This window comes from Mesoplodon densirostris, chromosome 1 (genome assembly GCF_025265405.1).
Source record: "Mesoplodon densirostris isolate mMesDen1 chromosome 1, mMesDen1 primary haplotype, whole genome shotgun sequence".
Taxonomy (NCBI): domain Eukaryota; kingdom Metazoa; phylum Chordata; class Mammalia; order Artiodactyla; family Ziphiidae; genus Mesoplodon; species Mesoplodon densirostris.
Window position 1 is genome coordinate 38,561,684 of NC_082661.1, and position 19,651 is coordinate 38,581,334.

At 42.9% G+C, this 19,651-nt stretch overlaps 1 protein-coding gene, 1 long non-coding RNA gene and 1 pseudogene across 2 annotated transcripts in view; 1 reads left to right on the plus strand and 2 right to left on the minus strand.

The window, feature by feature from the left end:
* The window catches only part of LOC132492633 (interferon-induced protein with tetratricopeptide repeats 1-like), a 15,443-nt gene extending 13,296 nt beyond the window's left edge, over positions 1-2,147 (minus strand). Inside the window, exon 1 of the mRNA XM_060102364.1 lies at positions 1,979-2,147. Coding sequence (XP_059958347.1) covers positions 1,979-1,983 — 5 coding nt within the window. The 5' untranslated portion in view covers positions 1,984-2,147. The remainder of the gene's footprint in view (positions 1-1,978) is intronic.
* On the plus strand, positions 1,874-15,844 carry LOC132492639 (uncharacterized). Its single transcript, XR_009532837.1, has 3 exons — positions 1,874-2,066; positions 5,970-6,064; positions 15,727-15,844. It is a non-coding gene; the product is annotated as an uncharacterized LOC132492639 (long non-coding RNA).
* On the minus strand, positions 8,794-10,172 carry LOC132500331 (interferon-induced protein with tetratricopeptide repeats 2-like; annotated as a pseudogene).
* Positions 15,845-19,651: the final 3,807 nt, after the last annotated feature.

Consider the following 19,651-nt stretch of genomic DNA (forward strand, 5'->3'; position numbering starts at 1 on the left):
ATCCACTTTTACCTTCATGTCAGGTGTGGCTCTGGGCACTCTAAGGACTGATCCTCCCTCTCCAAATAGGGACCCGAGGGTCCAGACCTCCCAGTCCCTGCCCATCCTCTCTAATGTGAGCATAATTAAAAGCATTAATACATTTCACCCGTTTGGCCTTTGTACCCAGAAGAAGCTCAGCCCTGGAGTTTGGCACCTTAGTAATGACCCTGCTCTGACACACTTTCTATATGACTTCTCGGCCAAGTAATTTGCCCTCTGAGACCCGTTTTTCTCATCTAAAATATGAGGCTAATAAAAAATAATAGCGTCCCCTTCCTTGGGCTACTGGGAGGATGATAATAGATGATGCGTGTAGAGCCCTGGACAGAGTGCACTTCCAACTACAAGGAAACTGTTACTGCCATGATCAGTGGCATATCAGTGTTATAATTTTAAGTGAATTCTGGGTGTGCAAAGGGGCCAACAGAGTTCCTCAGTGGATGGGGCATAGGAGGGCACTCATTAGCCAGCCAGCAGGTATGAGGTGTTTCCCCAGGTGGCTTCCCCGTTTGGAAATTTTTAGCACAGCTGAGAAGGAACAGCCTAACTTGCCCCTGTTCCTACAGCCTCTGAGAACAGGGCACCTTGATGTGGGCCTCAGTCGAGCATAGTCCAGAGAGCCTCCCTCAGACTTCCTCAGGTCCGTGGCTCTGGACACACCCAAGCACAGATCACTGCCAAACTTCTTAGGCAGACTGGCTACCGAGGCACTGGGTAGGGCTAGGTTTTTCTGGTCAACTCATTCATGTAGATATGATTCACATCACTTATGACTGGAAGCCCATCACATAGGGGAAGTGACCTGAGGCGTTTAGCAGTGAATTCCTCTTATCCACCCCGATCCCAGACACAAGCCTGCAGAGCATTAGGGAGCCCTTGGATTGCCCTGTCCTCATTCCCTGAATGGTCACTAGGTTGCTCCCTCCCAAGCCAGTCAACCCCTCAATCCCTTCCCATAGGTGTCTGATGCGAAAGTTTTCCTTTTCTCTCAGCTGTATTTTTCCTGAGGCTCTAACTGATGTTAGAACTCAAGCAGGTCTATATGCATCTTTGAAAATCAAGTTTATTAAGATTATCCTTTACATATAATAAAATGAACCCATTTAACGTGTAGTTTGATGAATTTTGACAAATGTATATTCCCATGTAACCACCACCACTATCTCCCTATAGACTATTTGCATCATCCCCTGTGTACCCTCCTGGTCAAGCCCAGTCTCACCCTCTACCATCCCCGGGCAACCATTGCTCTGCTTTCCTTCATTAGAAATTAGATCAGTATTAGGAAAGAGATGAGGTCATTATGTTTTGAAGAGAAATTATTTTCTGCTGCTCACAAGTTCTCATTACAGGGATAAAAAATAAACTCAATAAAAAAAAATTAAAAAAATAAATAAATAAACTCTCAGCTTCCAGTTTGTTTTCATATAAGAAATGGAAAAAATGTCCATCTGTAAGGATTGTTTTTTCCACTTCCCACCTTGAAGTGATCAAACTTTTAGGGCAAAATTCCCAACATGGGTTGCCTTTTTACTACCAATTTCATCTTTCATAACATCTGCTGAAAAGAAATGTTTCCTTTTAAAATGACAAGAAGAAACCCTCTTAGTTCTTTCAAAGAAAAGAACAGAAAAAGCCTCAAAAGAGTAATTTGCTTAGATCTGACTTTGAACCAGCAAACTTCGTACCTGATTGGATCTAACCACTCCTGCCAAGCCTCCCTCACATCCAGCTCCTGGCTCCCAGCTCCACCCGTGAAGCTTAGGGAGTCTGAGTGCACACACCAGAAAAAGTCACAGAAATAAAAAGTACCCTATTGGTAAAGGCATGTTTAGTCCACAAGCAACAGGACAACTCTGGAACTTGCCTGCACCCAAGAAGCTAAGCTTACAATTTGGTTTCAAGATCGAGGGTGCTTGCAAGGTATCTCACTGACCTCATGATGGTGATCTGTTCTCTGCTGTTCTGAAAAGCTGGTGTCCAAGCTGATTTGCTCTTCAGAAGTCTTTCACATCTACCTCAAGGTAAGTACTGAAGGAGCTATAAAAGAGGGACGTGGGGTGGGGAGAATGCATCAGCTGATGCTTTCTCCCAGTCTCTGAGTGACTGCCTTTATGAAAGGGAAGAGGATTTGGAAAGTGAAACTGATTTCAAATCAAGAGGAGGAAAAGGAAACTTAAGGGTTTCTGTCATGATTCAGTAGAAGTAAATCGTTTAAAAATCATGACTGGGGACTTCCCTGGCCATCCAGTGGTTAAGACTCTGTGCTTCCACTGCAGGGGGCGTGGGTTCCATCCCTGGTGGGGGAACTAGGATCCCACAGGCCTCGGGGCGCAGCAAAAAAAAAACCAAAAAAAACAAAAAAACCCGGGCTCCCAGGAATCTGACCCTAACTCTAGGGTGGGTCCCAGGAAATTGCATTTTTAATGAAGTCTGTAGGAGATTCTGATGTAGGGGTTTCTGGGAGCACATATTGTGAAAGACTGCTCCAGAAATATGTTGTAAAAAGTAACTTCGTCAAGTCAATTTACTTGTGGGAGACAATTTGCACCTTGAGACCTGGATTTAATTCTGTGTGTTATTTACTAGCTCTGGGATTATCCATGAGTCAAATCACTGAGCCTGCTTTTTTTTTTCCCCCATGCTAAATATAAGAAGCCAAGCCCTGGAGTAAACCCTGAGCACTTTCAATCTCTGAGGTCTAAGGCAAGCAAGCTGCCTAGCTGATAAATTTACATATTTATGCTTTAAGCTCTGAAGGAGTGATAATACCCTGAGAGATTTTTTTTAAATAAAATTTTCTATGATGTAAATATCCGTGAAAATATAGGGAATATAGTTCTCATGGCTGATTTGAAGATGAAAGAATTGTCAATTGCGTAGGAGAAAGGCTCCCTCCATTCTGAAGCTGCAGAAGGTGAGAGAGAGAGATGCTTGTGTAACAAAACGGACACCTGTTTGTTTTTTCCCAACAATGGGAGTACCATGAGATACTTCAAGTTCAGAGACTGTGTTATGTCCAACCAGAGTAACCTGCGACTTGGAAAGTCTGTAATTCTGTTGGTTGTCTGACTTAACAATTTGTTATCCTGGTAGTGATAAAGTGATATCCCTTTATATCTTTTATAGTGTCACCCAGGTAAGAGGGGCCCCTGCTTTTGGCCTTGTGCTTTAGAGGGCCCACATACCACAGACACACAAAATGTAAATTTGTTAAGGAACACACGGCGTCTCTGTTACTGAGAATCCGGTGCTTGATCCTGGCATAGTGAGACCTGAAACCTAAAACGTCCCACATACCACAGACACACAAAATGTAAATTTTTTAAGGAACACATGGCATCTCTGTTACTGAGAAACTGGTGCTTAATCCTGGCATAGCGAGATTTGAAACCTTAAACATCCAGCCCAGGGAAAATGTGTCTCTATCTCTTGCCTTCTTTGCTCAAAGAGAAAGGAAATTGTGTCATGAAAATTTCTGTGTTGTGAGGGTGCTGATTTTAGGGATAGACACTACTTTGAAGTGCAGAAATGATCGGAAGTGGTTAGATCAGAGAAAAGGCTAATTTACTGAACTGGCCAAAGCCTTCCTCTCAGCCTGAATGCAATAGATCTTACATTATGAAGTTATTTTCCAGTACAGTTGCACCAGCTGCCCATTTCTTGCCGATTTTCTTATTCTAATTCCTGGCTTATGCAGCACTCATGAATTAGCATGGTATTTGCAACAGCTGCATATGGTAGTTGAATAACATTCTATGTGTTAAGAAATTCATAGTGTGCTTAAATTTGTACACATGTACATTTAGACTTACACAGTGAGTCACATTTTCTTCTGCTTTTAAACTCTTCCTTTGTGGCAATTTGCTGATGAATGGTTCCTGAGAATGGGTATTTAAAACTAAAACAAGGGCCTCCCTGGTGGCGCAAGTGGTTAAGAGTCCGCCTGCCGATGCAGGGGATACGGGTTCGTGCCCCGGTCTGGGAGGATCCCATATGCTGCGGAGCGGCTGGGCCCGTGAGCCATGGCCGCTGGGCCTGCGCATCCGGAGCCTGTGCTCCGCAACGGGAGAGGCCACAACAGTGAGAGGCCCACATACCGCAAAAAGAAAAAAAAAAAAGAAAAAAAAAAAACTAAAACAAGTGGGACCAGATTTTCCTACCCACACCCTACTCAGAAAATAGAATATAGAATTTCTCCAACATGTCTCTTGAGTGCAAAAGTAATGATGGTACTTAAAATGTTATTAATAAGAAGGGCACAGCACAGTGCCAACAAACTTAGAGGTTAAAAATAGAAGGCAATGAAAGGAAAGCTTGCTTTCTTTATATACATTTATAACAAGAGTACTCATTCTTTTTTTAAATAGCCATATTGAAATATAATCCACATACCGTACAATTCACCCATTTAAACTATACAATTCAATAGTTTCAGCATTTCACAGAGCTGTGCAACCATCACCACAGTCAATTTTAGAATATTCTCATTTCCCCCAAAAAGAAACCCTACCCCCCTTTGCTGTCACCTCCAGTCCTCCCATCCCTCCCAGGCCTAGGCAACCACTAATGTACTTTCTGTCTCTTATAGATTTGCCTACTTTGGACATTTCGTATAAATAGAATCATACAATATGTGACCTTTTGTGACTGGCTTCTTTCATTTAGCATAATATTTTCAAATGTCATCTATGTTGTAGCATGTATCAGTAAGTACTTTATTTTTATTGCTGAATAATACCCCACTGTATGGAGATACTTTATTTAATACATCAGTTCATCAATTGATGGATCCGCCTTTTGGCTATTGTGAATACTCCTATAAACATTCATGTACAAATTTATGTGAATGTGCGTTTCCATTTCTCTTGGGTATATACCTAGGAATAAAATGGCTGGGTCATGTGGTAATTCTGTGTTTAACCATTTGAGGAACTGCCAAACTGTTTTTCCAAAGGCACTTTACCATTTTTACAGAAAAGATTTTAGTCAGTTTCCCTCTTTGTGGCCTCCCAAGAAGGCATAGATTACCAGTAATGAGGCAACTATGCTGTAAATCATAAGGAAATTTTGTAATTAGTCAAATCAGGTTACCTCCTTCCCCAAAAGAGACGATGGGGGAAATGGTGGAGGAAGGGAGGTAACAGGAGTACGTGGTCTCTAGTTGGAGCGCACATTTTCCACATTGGCCTCCAGGGTTGACGCTGCACATGCTAAGGATCCTATCTGTGATTATCTTCAGGATTCTCACACTTCCATGGTTCCAGTCGCCCTGGACACACATTGTGCAAGTCAGCTGACATGAAGTGGAAAGAAAGATGAAAGTTGTGTGGAAAAGGGGGCTGGGGGCAGAGGCTGATGAATCTTTTGCTGAGGACTCTGAGGCTGAGGAATAATTAGTATCACTTAGAACCCAGGCAGGATGAGAGAAATTCTCCTCACTCCTTCATGGGCATCAACACACTTGAGAACGTCTTTGGCAGGGATATCAGTACTCTCCAGGTGACAATCAAATACAGAGAATGACGAGCTGTATTGAAGCAGGTTTGTGGGCAGAGGACATTGTGGGTGCTGGAGCCATGCAAGAGGCAGATGTTATCAGGTAAGTCTGACAGACCTGTTCATCCACACTTAGGAGACACCTGTTGGGGGCTTGTTATCTATCTGGTGAGTATCTGAGGGGAGGGAAATGCACCAAGAGATATGGTTAAACGCCAGGGAATTACAAGTCATTCCATTTAATGTGGCTCCATTTGTTATTTCTGGATAGTGAGATTTCAGGAAACAAGAGCTACATACATAATTGTTTTGATTGTTTTCCAATCATTTCTCTTAGCTTTAAGTCCTCGAATAAATATTAAGTGTCATATGATATACATCTCTTCCCTACCCTTTCTACCTTTTTTCCTTTTGGGCTCCTGTTCCAGCAAGGGTTTTGGTGGCATGACGTGCAAGGACAAGATCACATACACCTGGGGTACCTTCTTTAGCACTCTGCAGTCGCCGATGGTCGTCTCTCAAGGTCAGCATGCCTGCCCATCTTACCCTCCACTCAGAACGCTCGCAGTTTTTCTCCCCAGGCACCAGATCCGATAATAAGTTACTCAGGCCAAGTGAGCTAAATCTTCCCCTGCAATGGACACTTGCCCAAGTCAGTGCAATAGAATAAGTTTACCTTTGCGGCTGGTGTGAATTATATTTTCCACCAGAGGCCTCTTGAGAAAGAAGAGAGACTTCTCGGCTTCCTGTCTCTCTCTGTTCTTTACTTAACAGAAAACATTCTCCTATGTTTGTTTAGATTGCCTGCAGGATGTGGCCTAAAACAGAATTGGAGAAACTCCACGTTTCTCGTAGTGGACATCAGAAGAGGAGAGAGAATGTGGGTGGAAGCACAAGATGTTGACAAGATCTAGCAGAGAGAAGGGCCGCAGCCCCCCTGCTTCCCTGTGGGGGCAGGGTGTTTATGTACATGGGGTGCGTGGTGGTGGTGTCAGGGTGTAAGCTGAAGCCCTGGACTCTTAAAGCTGTAGAGGAAATGGTTGTTCTATTCAGTGGTCATGAAGTTAGGCCAGTCTGTGTCATACGGAGCCAATTCATGCTCAGTGTAACATTGTATTTATCAGTAGTTGAGTCTGGAAGATTTAAGGTACAGTAAAATTTCAGAAAAACCAGAACACGCCTTTATGTTCCATCACACCTAAGTTATTTATTAATTAAATCGATGACTCTTTCAGGCCTCCACACTGTGTATACCGATCTCAAGTGCACACCATGCTATTTTAAAACAAAAAATATTCACTATATTGTGCATTAAACCTCCAGGTCTTATTTATCTACCAGTTGGAAGTTTATACCCTTAAACTACATCTCTCTTATTCCCCCCCACACCCCAGCCCCTGATAACCACCATTTAAATTTAAATTAATTCCAACAGGCAATCATTTTGCAACCCAGAGGGTGACTGGTGGTCTCATGCTGGGTCAGCTAACTGTTTTGATTCACACCAACCTTGATGTCTGTTCCTGGCCATTCAATATTTACCTAGAAAATCCCAATTGCTCCAGGCATACCATGACTTTTGTGGTTTCCCTCAAGATTTTCAGGGTTAAATGAAGTTTTATATCACCTAATATACAATATTTCTAATGGGGGAAAGAAACCTCCATTATTATTTCCTAAGACCTTTCACTAGGTCCTTAACCACCCAATAATTCCTCTGTCCAGCCGCTTTCCTATCATCTTGAACCTGGGCTCATCAAAGCATTTCTGAATAAAGCAAGTCTTCATGTTATCAAGACATTTTCCCCATAGTGGCTAAGAAAATGAAAATTTCTCCATATGTTTATAATCTACGATGACAAACCAGCATTGTTCCCTCCTTCTCTTTTGCCTATCTTTCCCCATTCCTACTGGTAAGACATTTTTCCATATAAGTTTTAAAGAAAAGTATTATTTTGGTTTCTAGCATATTGTACAGAATCTACTTTTTAATCCTTCACATGGTGTGTTATGATTACAGGGCGGGCAGAAAGGAGGTGAAATCTCCCCACATGCCTCCTGAAACTCTTGTATTGTGGTTGCCGGACCCCATTTCTTTTAGATATGTTCCTTCTAGATTTGACCTGTTCTCTGCTCTCTTTTTCTAAAAACTCTCTTCCCCCTTCAGTTAATGGGGCAGTTGAACTCATGTTGTTTGTAGAGTTTGTAGAGACAATCCTAGATGGAAGCTTTTCTGAAGAGGAGGGGGAAAAAGGCAGAAGGGAGAGAGAGAGAGCACCCAGCCCTCTCTAGGCTTTGGTCCCCCAGCCTTTGGATGGACACAACACGTTAGTGTCTATGCAGGGTGTCGGGGAGGGGCAATTTCACCTTACCCTTTGGGGTTCCTCTGGCTGATCTAATAATTAAATTGACACAAGACAAATGAACAGGAGAAAATCTAAGTTAATTTCATACATATGGAGGTCTCATAGATACAGCCTAAGAAGTGACCAAAGCAAGCAGCTTTTATACCTTTTAGGCAAAGAAATAATAAATTTGTGAGGAATTGCCAAGGCAAAGAAACTTGGGCTTGGGTACGAATTAGTGGAGAATCTAAGCAGACCTGGTTTACATAGCCTTCTCGGCCCTCAATTCCCTGTCTCCGGCGACAAGGATGTCTCCCTACCTCCTGCTACAGTGAGGGTACCTTTCACATGGGAGATTTATTTCCTGCTTTCAGAGGACGGTCAGAGTGTTCTTCTGGCGCTGGCTGTTTTCTCAAGCAACAAATTCCGAGTAATCAGTATGCCACTGGCATATTTTGTGACAGCCTGCATTGAACTGAATCACAGGACCAATCTGTACAGGATCTAAAATGACTCCAAGGATGGAAAAACATTGCTTAAAAGGACCACAGTGTTACAGGTGTGAGGTATCTGACTGCTTTATAAAAACAGAGAAAGAAACCCAAGACATCACCCCACAGAGGGAATGTCAGAGTGCCAACTGATCCCAAGAGGTCAATTGGGAAATAGCCCCTTTACTGAGCCCCAGGACCTTCACCCAATCTAGTCCCCCTCCCAGAACTCTCTGAGCCATTCAAGTGTTAACACTTACCCAGCAGAGTTTCTCCTTAACCCTGATCCTGTACTGTGGCCAGGGCCTAAGTCCATGCCAATGCCATACCAGATGTTAAATATTTTGAATACCAACTTGGTGGAAGGGTTTCAGCTCCCTTCCAGCAGTAGCCCTATGGGTACCACATTCCGATTCTTATTCCTCGCTTAAAGATGCTAAAGGGATGAGGTTTCCAGAGTCCAAAACCCTCTCAGAGTTTTTCTCTGCTGGCTGCATTTCTCCATTCAGTTCCTGAAGAAACGCCAAGAGATGCAAAGCCTTAGGATCTGCTCTGTTTTTTGAGAGGTTGATTTTGGCAAATTTTTGCAGTCTGTTTTACATTTTTTTCTCTCTCCTTTGACTCCTGGTTTATTTTCACACCTGTCATAAAATGGTGGATGGCCTTGTCTTCACACTTCATTTGATACAGCTGAAAGTTGCAATATCGCAGATGGAGCACTTGTTTGGCTACAGGAGGTAGCTCTTTGCTGAATTCTTTTTGAAAGTAATACTCTGCGTCTTCATACCGACATGCTTGTGAAGAGAGACAGGCGATACAGGAGCAGATATGGAAGAAATTTCCATTGCTCTCATCAGCTCTCTTTAAATGATCTAGAGCATGTCGTATTCCTGTAACTTCTCTCTTTTCCCACCCATTTACTGTATTTGAAGAACTTTGGCCCTATAGTAGCACCCAATGTGGCAATGCAGGTAGGTGTTGTTTGGCATGCATTTTAGAGCCTTTCTCAGGAGTTCTATAGCTTGGTCCAGGTCACCTTTTCTTCCATACAGCTTTGCTGCCCCACGAAGCACATCTGTTGCCAATGGGGCTTTCTCCAAAGCTTCTTTGACTGACCTCTCTCCTTCACCTTCTTTATTAATCTTTTGAAGTCTCAGGGCCAAGAGGACTTTGACATACTGGTTGTCAGGATTCAGCTGAATGGCTTGCCTCAAAGGGTCAACGGGATTCTGAGACGGTGGCCAGTTATCCAGACGGTAGCTCGCGATGGCCAGTCCAGAGGAGAATTCTGGGTCTTGGGTTTCTTTTCCAGAGCCTTCTCAAAACACACCTTGGCCCTTTCATTTTGGTTTCCTCCACACCTTAACCATGTCCACCCTTCCTCACAATGCATCTCAGGATGCTCAATTCTGTAGGGGCTGGAATACTTCTGGCATACTTGTTTCACCTAGTCTACATAAACCTGAGCTTCTGAGAATCTTCCCAGGTGGTAGTAGACCCAGGCGTAGTTTCCCCAGGTGACCAGGCTTCTGATCTCTGCCTGGTCAGCGTGCTCTCGCTGGATGAACTCTTCAGCCTGCCGTAAGCATCCCAGGGCTGCCTCGTGCTGGCCTCTGCAGTGTTTTATGTAGACCAATATGTTGCACATTGTGGCTTGGAATTCACTGTTCTGAAACTCAATCAGGTTACACACTCTGTCTTCAAAATCATCCAAGGAATTTTCTCCCTCTACCAAGTTCCAGGTGAAATGGCATTTTAGTTGCCATAGGCTGCTGTCCAAGGAGTTCTTTGTGGTCTCACTGTGGGGGGGAAAAACAGAAAGATGAACACTCTGAGACATAGCACAGATTCACCAGACAAGAAATGGGGAGCATGACAAATAGCATTCTCCTCCTAAAGGGTGTCAACCCCAGTCAAAAAAGAATATCCTATTGGGAGACTGGGATTGACACATATACACTATTGATACTATGTATAAAATAGACAACTGATGGGAACATACTGTATAGCACAGGGAACTCTACATAATGCACTGTGATAACCTAAATGGGAGGGAAGTCCAAAAGGGAGGGCATATCTATATGTGTCTGGCTGATTCATTTTGTTGTGCAGTAGAGGCTAACACAACATCGTAAAGCAACCATACTGCAATAAAAATTAATTAAAAAATTTTTTTTAAGGAATATCCTTTCGGGGCTTCCCTGGTGGCACAGTGGTTGAGAGTCCGCCTGCCGATGCAGGGGACACGTGTTCGTGCCCCGGTCCGGGAGGATCCCACATACTGCGGAGCGGCTGGGTCTGTGAGCCATGGCCGCTGAGCCTGCGATTCCGGAGCCTGTGCTCCGCAACGGGAGAGGCCACAACAGTGAGAGGCCCGCCTACTGGGAAAAAAAAAAAAAAAGTGATGAAGGAAATGCTCTTTTGCAATGAGTTGAGAAAAGAAGAAGTGAGGAGACAGTTCTTCTGAGAAGTTTCGCTGTAAAAGCAGGAACTTGGGTGGCTATAGCTGGAGATGGCTGAGGGGAGATTATTTTTGAAAGTGGGTGATATTAATGAATATTTATGTGCTGATGAGAGTGATGCAGTAGGGATGGAAAAACTGTGATACCAAAGAGCTGACAATTGCTGGAGAGAAGTCTTTAAGGAGGTGAAATGGGATGTGAACTAGAACAAAATTATGATGCTCAACCGTTTTTTTTAAAACACTAGGGATAATTCATCCAAACTATGGAAGGGAAGGCAGGCTGAAGGCATAGATTTAGGCAAGTAGAAGATTTGGTAGTGACACGTGAGGGTGGTTCTCTAAGTTTGCTTCTTGGGGAAGGTATACACCAAAATGTTAGCAATACTTTTTTTTTTTTTTTTTTTTTCCTTTTTGCGGTACGGTATGTGGGCCTCTCACTGTTGTGGCCTCTCCCGTTGCGGAGCACAGGCTCCGGACGCGCAGGCCCAGCGGCCATGGCTCACGGGCCCAGCCGCTCCGCGGCATATGGGATCCTCCCAGACTGGGGCACGAACCCGTATCCCCTGCATCGGCAGGCGGACTCTCAACCACTTGCGCCACCAGGGAGGCCCCAGCAATACTTTTTATCTTTATTTATTTCTCTGTGTTTCCTTCTCCTCTACCTCTAAGTTTTTGCTTCTGAGCATGCATTTCTGTAAACCAAGAAATGTAGGCATTATGACTCCATGGAGTCAGGACTCGATAGTTTCCACTTGCCCCTTCAGATCCACTCTGCATCCTTCCCCACCAGACTGTCACCGTCAGAGAGGGAGCTCCATGGTCTCTGGCTTCCCAGTGGGTTTGGCCAAAGGGAGACACAAGAGCTCAGAGGGAGGGAGTGGTATCCTCGTCGCTTCTGGGGCTTCCACCCTGCAGAACGTTCCTCTGCTGAAGCCCACAGGTGCTGTCAGTTGGCCTTCTGTTTACACTTGTTTTTTCAGGTTCCTGTAACTTCTCCTTTCTCTTGGGGCTTGGGGCCCTAGTGTGTTATTAGCTCCAGGGTGTTATATCATCTCTTCTTATCTCTGAACCCAAACCACTTCTTATTCAACTTTCTTTAATTACTCAGCTTGAGTTCAACATCAGTTTCCTGCTAGGAACTTGATTTACACAGAAAAAGAAAGGAAACCTTAAAAACCAGGACTCAGGACCTTAGAACTAATTGGCAGATGAAATTAACACATTCTTTTTGTGACCTTGTGTAAGTTGTTTAGCCTTTCTGAGCTTAGATTTCTTATATCTCTTGTGAGGATTAAGTGAGATACATATAAAGTGCCTGTAACATTGCCTGGCACATGGAAAGCATCTGAAAATGTTATTTGTTAGTACTGTTATCATTATGGGCAACAACAAGCTACATTAATCAAGTGAAGCCATTCACAGGGATCATCTTACTTGATATTCACAACAGCCCCAGGAGGTAGGTGGTCAATAACCCCATTTTCAGAGGAGGAACTGAAAGAGCTAGTTTCTTACACAGTATCACACAGCAAATACATTGCCATTTCAGTCAACCAAATGTGTGTGTGTGTGTGTGTGTTTACAGGAAAAGAAACGTCATTGTTGAGCAATGCATTCTTGATTTCTGGGATGATGACAGAAGTCATAGCACCAGAAGCCTCTGCTAATAATAGCAGCAGCACCAAAAAAACGAAACCATTCTTCATCTCTGTGGGTCCTGAGAAAGGAAACTCCAAGAAAGTCGATCCTCAGGGAAGTCACCTCCCTTCCATCAGACATAGAAATGACAGTTCTTGCTGGGAGCCCCAGTCCCCATGCTTACCCATAGTCTCTTGTCACGGTCCAAGGATCAGGGGAAATTTTCTTCATCTTGCCAGATTTCAGTAGCATAAGCAGTATTGTTGTTTGAGTCAATGTATACAAGATCCAAGATGCTAAGGGACAGACATTAGTCAAAAATGATTTTTTAAAATATCCTTTTATTTCCTAATTAAGATACGATGAGGACGTGATCTGCCCTGGTTAGCTGTCCAACACAGAGGTCTCTCTTTTTAACTTGTGGGCTGCTTTTGGGGACCGAGCAGAGCAGAGAATTGAGCATCCCCCTTTTAAGAGGACCCACACCAAAGGCTGCCTGGAATCAGGCACTGTGCACATATCCTATGTCCATGGATATGGTCCTTTCCCTCAAGGTCATCTGTCTCCTTCTCTAATTATCCCCAGATGACTGACAATGACGACGTCCATATATGTCTCTCATTTTCATTTGGGTTTCCATTCTCTCTTCTCTAACAAAGACAATTCAAAGCAACAAGTGTGCAAATATTCTTACAGCAGAATGCAAGACCAGAGGCAATCCTTTGCTCTATTTTAGATTCTTGTTATTATTTAATTAAATTATGTCTCATAGGAAGCATTGAAACATTTCAAATAACCAAAAAATACCCCAGAGGGTGTCTGTACTTTTGTCCAGGGGTCCCTGGCACACCATCAGCAGTTTCTACCATCTGGTGAGTCTCAAGGATCCCAGGAATGGTAATCACAGCTATAATAATGTTCTCTAGCAGAGATTGCTAATATTTTTAAAGGCCCAGGTAGTAACTATTTTCAGCATTGTGGGCAACACAGTCTCTGTCTCAACTCCTTAACTCTGCTGTTACAGTACAAAAGCAGTCATAGACAATACATGTTCCAGTAAGACATATTTATGAAAGCAACTGGCAGACTGTACTATAGTCCACGAGCTAAAGGGTGGTAGTCCTTGCTCTATGGCCCAATACATTCTTCATATTCACAGAGCATCTTGAGGAAATGGCAAATAGTGTTATTCACTCTACCTCGTTTTACTTCAAATTTCTGTTATTTTAAAAAAAAAAATTATTATTATTATTTTTTTTTTTTGGTATTTTTCGGCTGCGCTGCACAACATACAGGATGGTTCCCTGACCAGGGATCGGAACTGAGCCTCTGCAGAGAAAGTGCCACATCCTAACCACTAGGCCACCAGGGCACTCCCAAATTGCTGTAATTACAACAAATGACCTACAGGAATATCTCATTGAACATCCCAAACGTACCATCTCCATCTATACATTGGTTAAATCTTTTGACTAAGTGATCAATAAAGTCCTGACAATTGTGGCCTGATCTTCTCCTTAGCAGCCTCCTCGCTGCTCCCCACTTTACAATATTTTTCCTAGCAGACTTCTTTCCTGGCTGTCAAAAATGTGATTTGATTGATACTTAGGTAAATTGGGGCAGACGTGGTTTCTTAAACAGGAAACAAAAAGCATTAACCATGGAAGAAGTCTTGGTGGCAAAACACTTGCTAGGGTTTACTAAAATATACAGAGTGCTGTGAAGATTTAAATGAAGAAGTGATCACATAAACTCCTCTGAAGCTTAAATGGTTAGAAGACTTTGCTGCAGAAGCAGCTCTTGGATACTCGCTGAAGGATGCTGGAATGTTATTGAGACGGGAGCGCTGCTGGAGACGTCCAAAGACTTACAAAGTAATAAAAGAACAGTGAAGGCTTTGTTGGGCACCAGAGAGCATTCCATTTGATGGCATGTCGTTGTTTAGAGCTAGAGAGAAAAGTTGGAGGCAAATGTGGGAAGCCTTGAATCATCCATCAAAGGCATTATAAGAGGATTGTCCTCTCTAGAATGGGTATTATGGTTAAGCCAAGATGAGCAGAAAGTTTCTTCTTGAGTATCAGCTCCCATGAATTGGTAGCTGATGTCTCCTGTGGTCACTGGAAGGAGTAGTGGTGTATTGATACATACATACATACACATATATATATATATATATATATATATATATATATATATATATATAATAACAGCATGATTCCAGTGGTATATTTCTACCTTGACACAATAACCCAGCCAGATGTTTTCCTTTCCCCAGATTTCCGGGTATAGCTGACTCACCCCTGTCAATTCACCACAAACTGTAGATGTCCAAATGCCTGAAGTCCAAAGCTCCAGATTTCTGCAGCTTCACGTGGGTTTCTGTGCTCATGGCCTCCTGAGTTCCCTCATCCCAGACTCCATGTTTATGGTGTTTGTTTTGACCTAGATGTGAAATTAACACCTCCGCACAGCACCCCTAAAATACCCATTCACACAGTGCAACAAACGATTTTGCATTTGTTGCCAAAAAAGAGCCAGGTCATCCAGCTTCCTCCCAGCTCTGAATCCCTTTTGTCAGAGGACACCCAGTCCCCACACCCCATCTCTCTCCTTCCTGTATCCAGGGACAAGATGTCCTCCCGCTCTGAACCCAGAAAATGAACCAGTTTATTTTTCTCAAAAAAAGAAAAAGAAAAAGAATACATGAAGAAAGGAAATAGAACCCCCCACACACAAAAGGAATTGAGATGCCAGTTGCTACTTTAAAAAGGAAAAGTCAACTCATTCCACACTAAAATGCTAGTGGACTCCCAGTGTTCTAAGACTGTGGATAAATTTTCTTTGTGGTTTTCTGTATTTTGGTAATTTTCTGAGTAGTCCTTTTCAAGAACTACAAAAGAAAAATGGTGTTTTTCAAGCACTCACTTCTGAAGGGGTTGTGGAAACCTTTGTGGGGAAAGAAGATGGACAGGCCACCACCGCCCAGCTCACAAGGGGCCAGTGAGTTGGCCAAGCCCGCCCCCTAGTGGGAAAATCTGACAGCGCCCTCCACCCCTCCAGGGTCCGTTAAAATTGTCCTTGCAGAAAAAGCTCCTTGACATCCGTCTTGACAATGATATTTTTGGATATGACACCAGAAGCACAAGCACTAAAAGCAAAAGTAAACAAATGAGACTACATCAGGACATGAACACTACATGACACTGTCCTTCTGTTGCTTTCTTTTCTCTTCCTTTTCTAATTTCAGTGTGTTCACTCTCCTGAAACACTCCTAAGGGTGAAGGCGGTGTGTGGAGCCATGCAGATTTCCCCACTCTGCCTAACACAGCGCCTTGCCCATGGTAACCACAGTACTTGAGTGAAAAGCAGAACACTTCACCACAATTAAAGGTGACCCAGTGGGAGTCCCTGATCGCCAGGATTCCTAGCTGCTCTTCTGGGAGAAGCTGCTGGGTGAGTGGAGGCCTGAGTGGAGATGCTGAGATGCTGCCAGATACTGGACACCTCCTGACTGACAGGCCTGAGATGGCTGAGAGAGACTGAGGGGAGAGAGGAGGGCCATACGACCACAAGTGTATGATGCAAATAGGATATGATAGCCTTAATAGGTTCTAATCGTGGAGATTTTGTCATTCGTTTGTTATCCACATCTATGCAAAGTAAATTCTTTTTATTGATCAATTTCACTAAATTATAACAAGTCTTACAAGTTCTTTTCATTGGCTTTGTAAAATAAGCTTGTTTTCAATGAGTTCCAGCAATGACAGGCTTTCAATAAATGTAACTGGATTCATACCCCTCCTGTCACCAGTGATTCCCACATCATTCCAGCCTGGAGTCAAAACCGGCACCTCCATGAGAGAAACAGAAGAGAGAAGTAAAACCCTGTTTCTCTCGCTCCATTTCCACCCACAAGAGCAGAATCCAGCCCTGCCCTAGTCTACCCCCCCACTCCCAAATATGTCTGGGAGCTCCATGGAATCTCCATGGGGCTTCTCCTCCCTGCTTCCCATGCCATGGTGACACTCCTGCCACTGCTCTCTCCAAAGCCCAAGCTGAGTCTGGTGTCCTTGGCCAGGCCACCTGCTCCCCAGTGAACTGGCAGAAAGGTTTGCCTTGACTCCCTGCATGTAGCTGGGTTACCACATATGGAAAGTGTGGTGACAGAAGAGCTTTAATGTACTTTTACCTACACAAGTAAGTGCCTAGGCCGGACAGAAAGGGAAGGCAGATCTAGAATGAAAACTACTCCCTTCCCTTTCACACTGAGTCATGTTCCTCACACCAAATCTGTGTTCCCATTTTCTCTTCCCTTACCTTAAAATCTATCCAAGACACTCCTAGTCATTTCTGCAAATGGCCCCCAGAAGGGCACCACCCCACACAGCGACACAACAGTAACAATTAACCCCTGAATGCCCCCAGGGGCCTGGTGGAGTCAGACTCAGCTTAGTACCACTTAAGTTTTTAAGCCAGAATCCTGCTTCTCTTACCTGGACGCACACACACTAATCATACACATCAGCCCACACACATACACACACAAGCACATACACATGTACACACACTGATTTGTCTCCTATTTGAGATATTTCTATCTCCAATCACTCTTTTTTTAATTTTTATTTTATGTTTTTTTTTTTTTTTTTTTGCTGTACGCGGGCCTCTCACTGCTGTGGCCTCTCCCGTTGCGGAGCACAGGCTCCGGACACACAGGTTCCGCGGCCATGGCTCGCGGGCCCAGCCGCTCCGCGGCATGTGGGATCTTCCGGGATCGGGGCACGAACCCGTGTCCCCTGCATCGGCAGGCGGACTCTCAACCACTGCGCCACCAGGGAAGCCCTATTTTATGTTTTTATACAGCAGGTTCTTATTAGTTATCCATTTTATACATATTAGTGTATACATGTCGATCCCAATCTCCCAATTCATCCCAACACCACCCCACCACCACCCCCCACAACTTTCCCCCCTTGCTGTCCCTATGTTTGTTCTCTACATCTGTGTCTCAATTTCTGCCCTGCACACCGGTTCATCTGTACCATTTTCCTAGGTTCCACATATATGCGTTAATATACGATATTTGTTTTTATCTTTCTGACTTACTTCACTCTGTATGACAGTCTCTAGATCCATCCACGTCTCTACAGATGACCCAATTTCGTTACTTTTTATGGCTGAGTAAGATTGCATTGTATGTATGTACCATTTCTTCTTTATCCATTTGTCTGTCGATGAGCATTTAGGTTGCTTCCATGACCTGGCTATTGTCAATAGTGCTGCAATGAACATGCGGGTGCATGTGTCTTTTTGAATTACGGTTTTCTCTGGGTATATGCCCAGTAGTGGGATTGCTGGGTCATATGGTAATTCTATTTTTAGTTTTTTAAGGAACCTCCATACTGTTCTCCATAGTGGCTATATCAATTTACATTCCCACCAACAGTGCAAGAGGGTTCCCTTTTCTCCACACCCTCTCCAGCATTTGTCATTTGTAGATTTTCTGTTGATGCCCATTCTGACTGGTGTGAGGTGATACCTCATTCTAGTTTTGATTTGCATTTCTCTAATAATTAGTGATGTTGAGCAGCTTTTCATGTGCTTCTTGGCCGTCTGTATGTCTTCTTTGGAGAAATGTCTATTTAGGTCTTCTGCCCATTTTTGGATTGGGTTGTTTGTTTTTTTAATATTGAGCTGCATGAACTGTTTATATATTTTGGAGATTAATCCTTTGTCCATTGATTCATTTGCAAATATTTTCTCCCATTCTGAGGGTTGTCTTTTCATCTTGTTTGTAGTTTCCTTTGCTGTGCAAAAACTTTTTAAGTTTCATTAGGTACCATTTGTTTATCTTTGTTTTTCTTTCCGTTACTCTAGGAGGAGGATCAAAAAAGATCTTGCTGTGTTTTATGTCAAAGAGTGTTCTTCCTATGTTTTCCTCTAAGAGTTTTATAGTGTCCGGTCTTACATTTAGGTTTTTAATCCATTTTGAGTTTATTTCTGTGTATAGTGTTACGGAACGTTCTAATTTCATTCTTTTACATGTAGCTGTCCAGTTTTCCAGCACCACTTATTGAAGAGACTGTCTTTTCTCCATTGTATGTCTTTGCCCCCTTTGTCATAGATTAGTTCACCACAGGTGCGTGGGTTTATCTCTGGGCTTTCTATCCTGTTCCATTGATCTATATTTCTGTTTCTGTGCCAGTACCATATTGTCCTGATTAGTGTAGCTTTGTAGTATAGTCTGAAGTCAGGGGGTCTGATTCCTCCAGCTCCATTTTTTTCCCTCAAGACCGCTTTGGCTATTCTGGGTCTTTTGTGTCTCCATACAAATCTTAAGATTTTTTGTTCTAGTTCTGTAAAAAAAAATGCCATTGGTAATTTGACAGGGATTGCATTGAATCTGTAGATTGCTTTGGGTAGTAGAGTCCTTTTCACAATATTGATTCTTGCAATCCAAGAACATGGTATATCTCTCCATCTGTTTGTATCATCTTTAATTTCTTTCATCAGTGTCTTATGCTTTTCTGAATACAGGTCTTTTGTCTCCCTTGTTAGGTTTATTCCTAGGTATTTTCTACTTTTTGTTGCAGTGGAAATGGGAGTGTTTCCTTAATTTCTCCTTCAGATTTTTTATCTTTAGTGTATAGGAATGCAAGAGATTTCTGTGCATTAATTTTGTATTCTGCAACTTTACCAAATTCATTGATTAGCTCTAGTAGTTTTCTGGGAGCATCTTTAGGATTCTCTATGTATAGTATCATGTCATCTGCAAACAGTGACAATTTTACTTCTTCTTTTCCAATTTATATTCCTTTATTTCTTTTTCTTCTCTGATTGCTGTGGCTAGGACTTCCAAAACTATGTTGAATAATAATGGTGAGAGTGGACAACCTTGTCTTGTTCCTGATCTTAGGAATGCTTTCAGTTTTTCACCATTGAGAATATGTTTGCTGTGGGTTTGTCATATATGGCCTTTATTATGTTGAGGTAGGTTCCCTTTATGCCCACTTTCTGGAAAATTTTTATCATAAATGGGTATGAATTTTGTCAAAAGCTTTTCCTGCATCTATTGAGATGATGATATGGTTTTTCTTCTTCAGTTTGTTAATATGGTCTATCACATTGATTGATTTGCATATATTGAAGAATACTTGCATCCCTGGGATAAA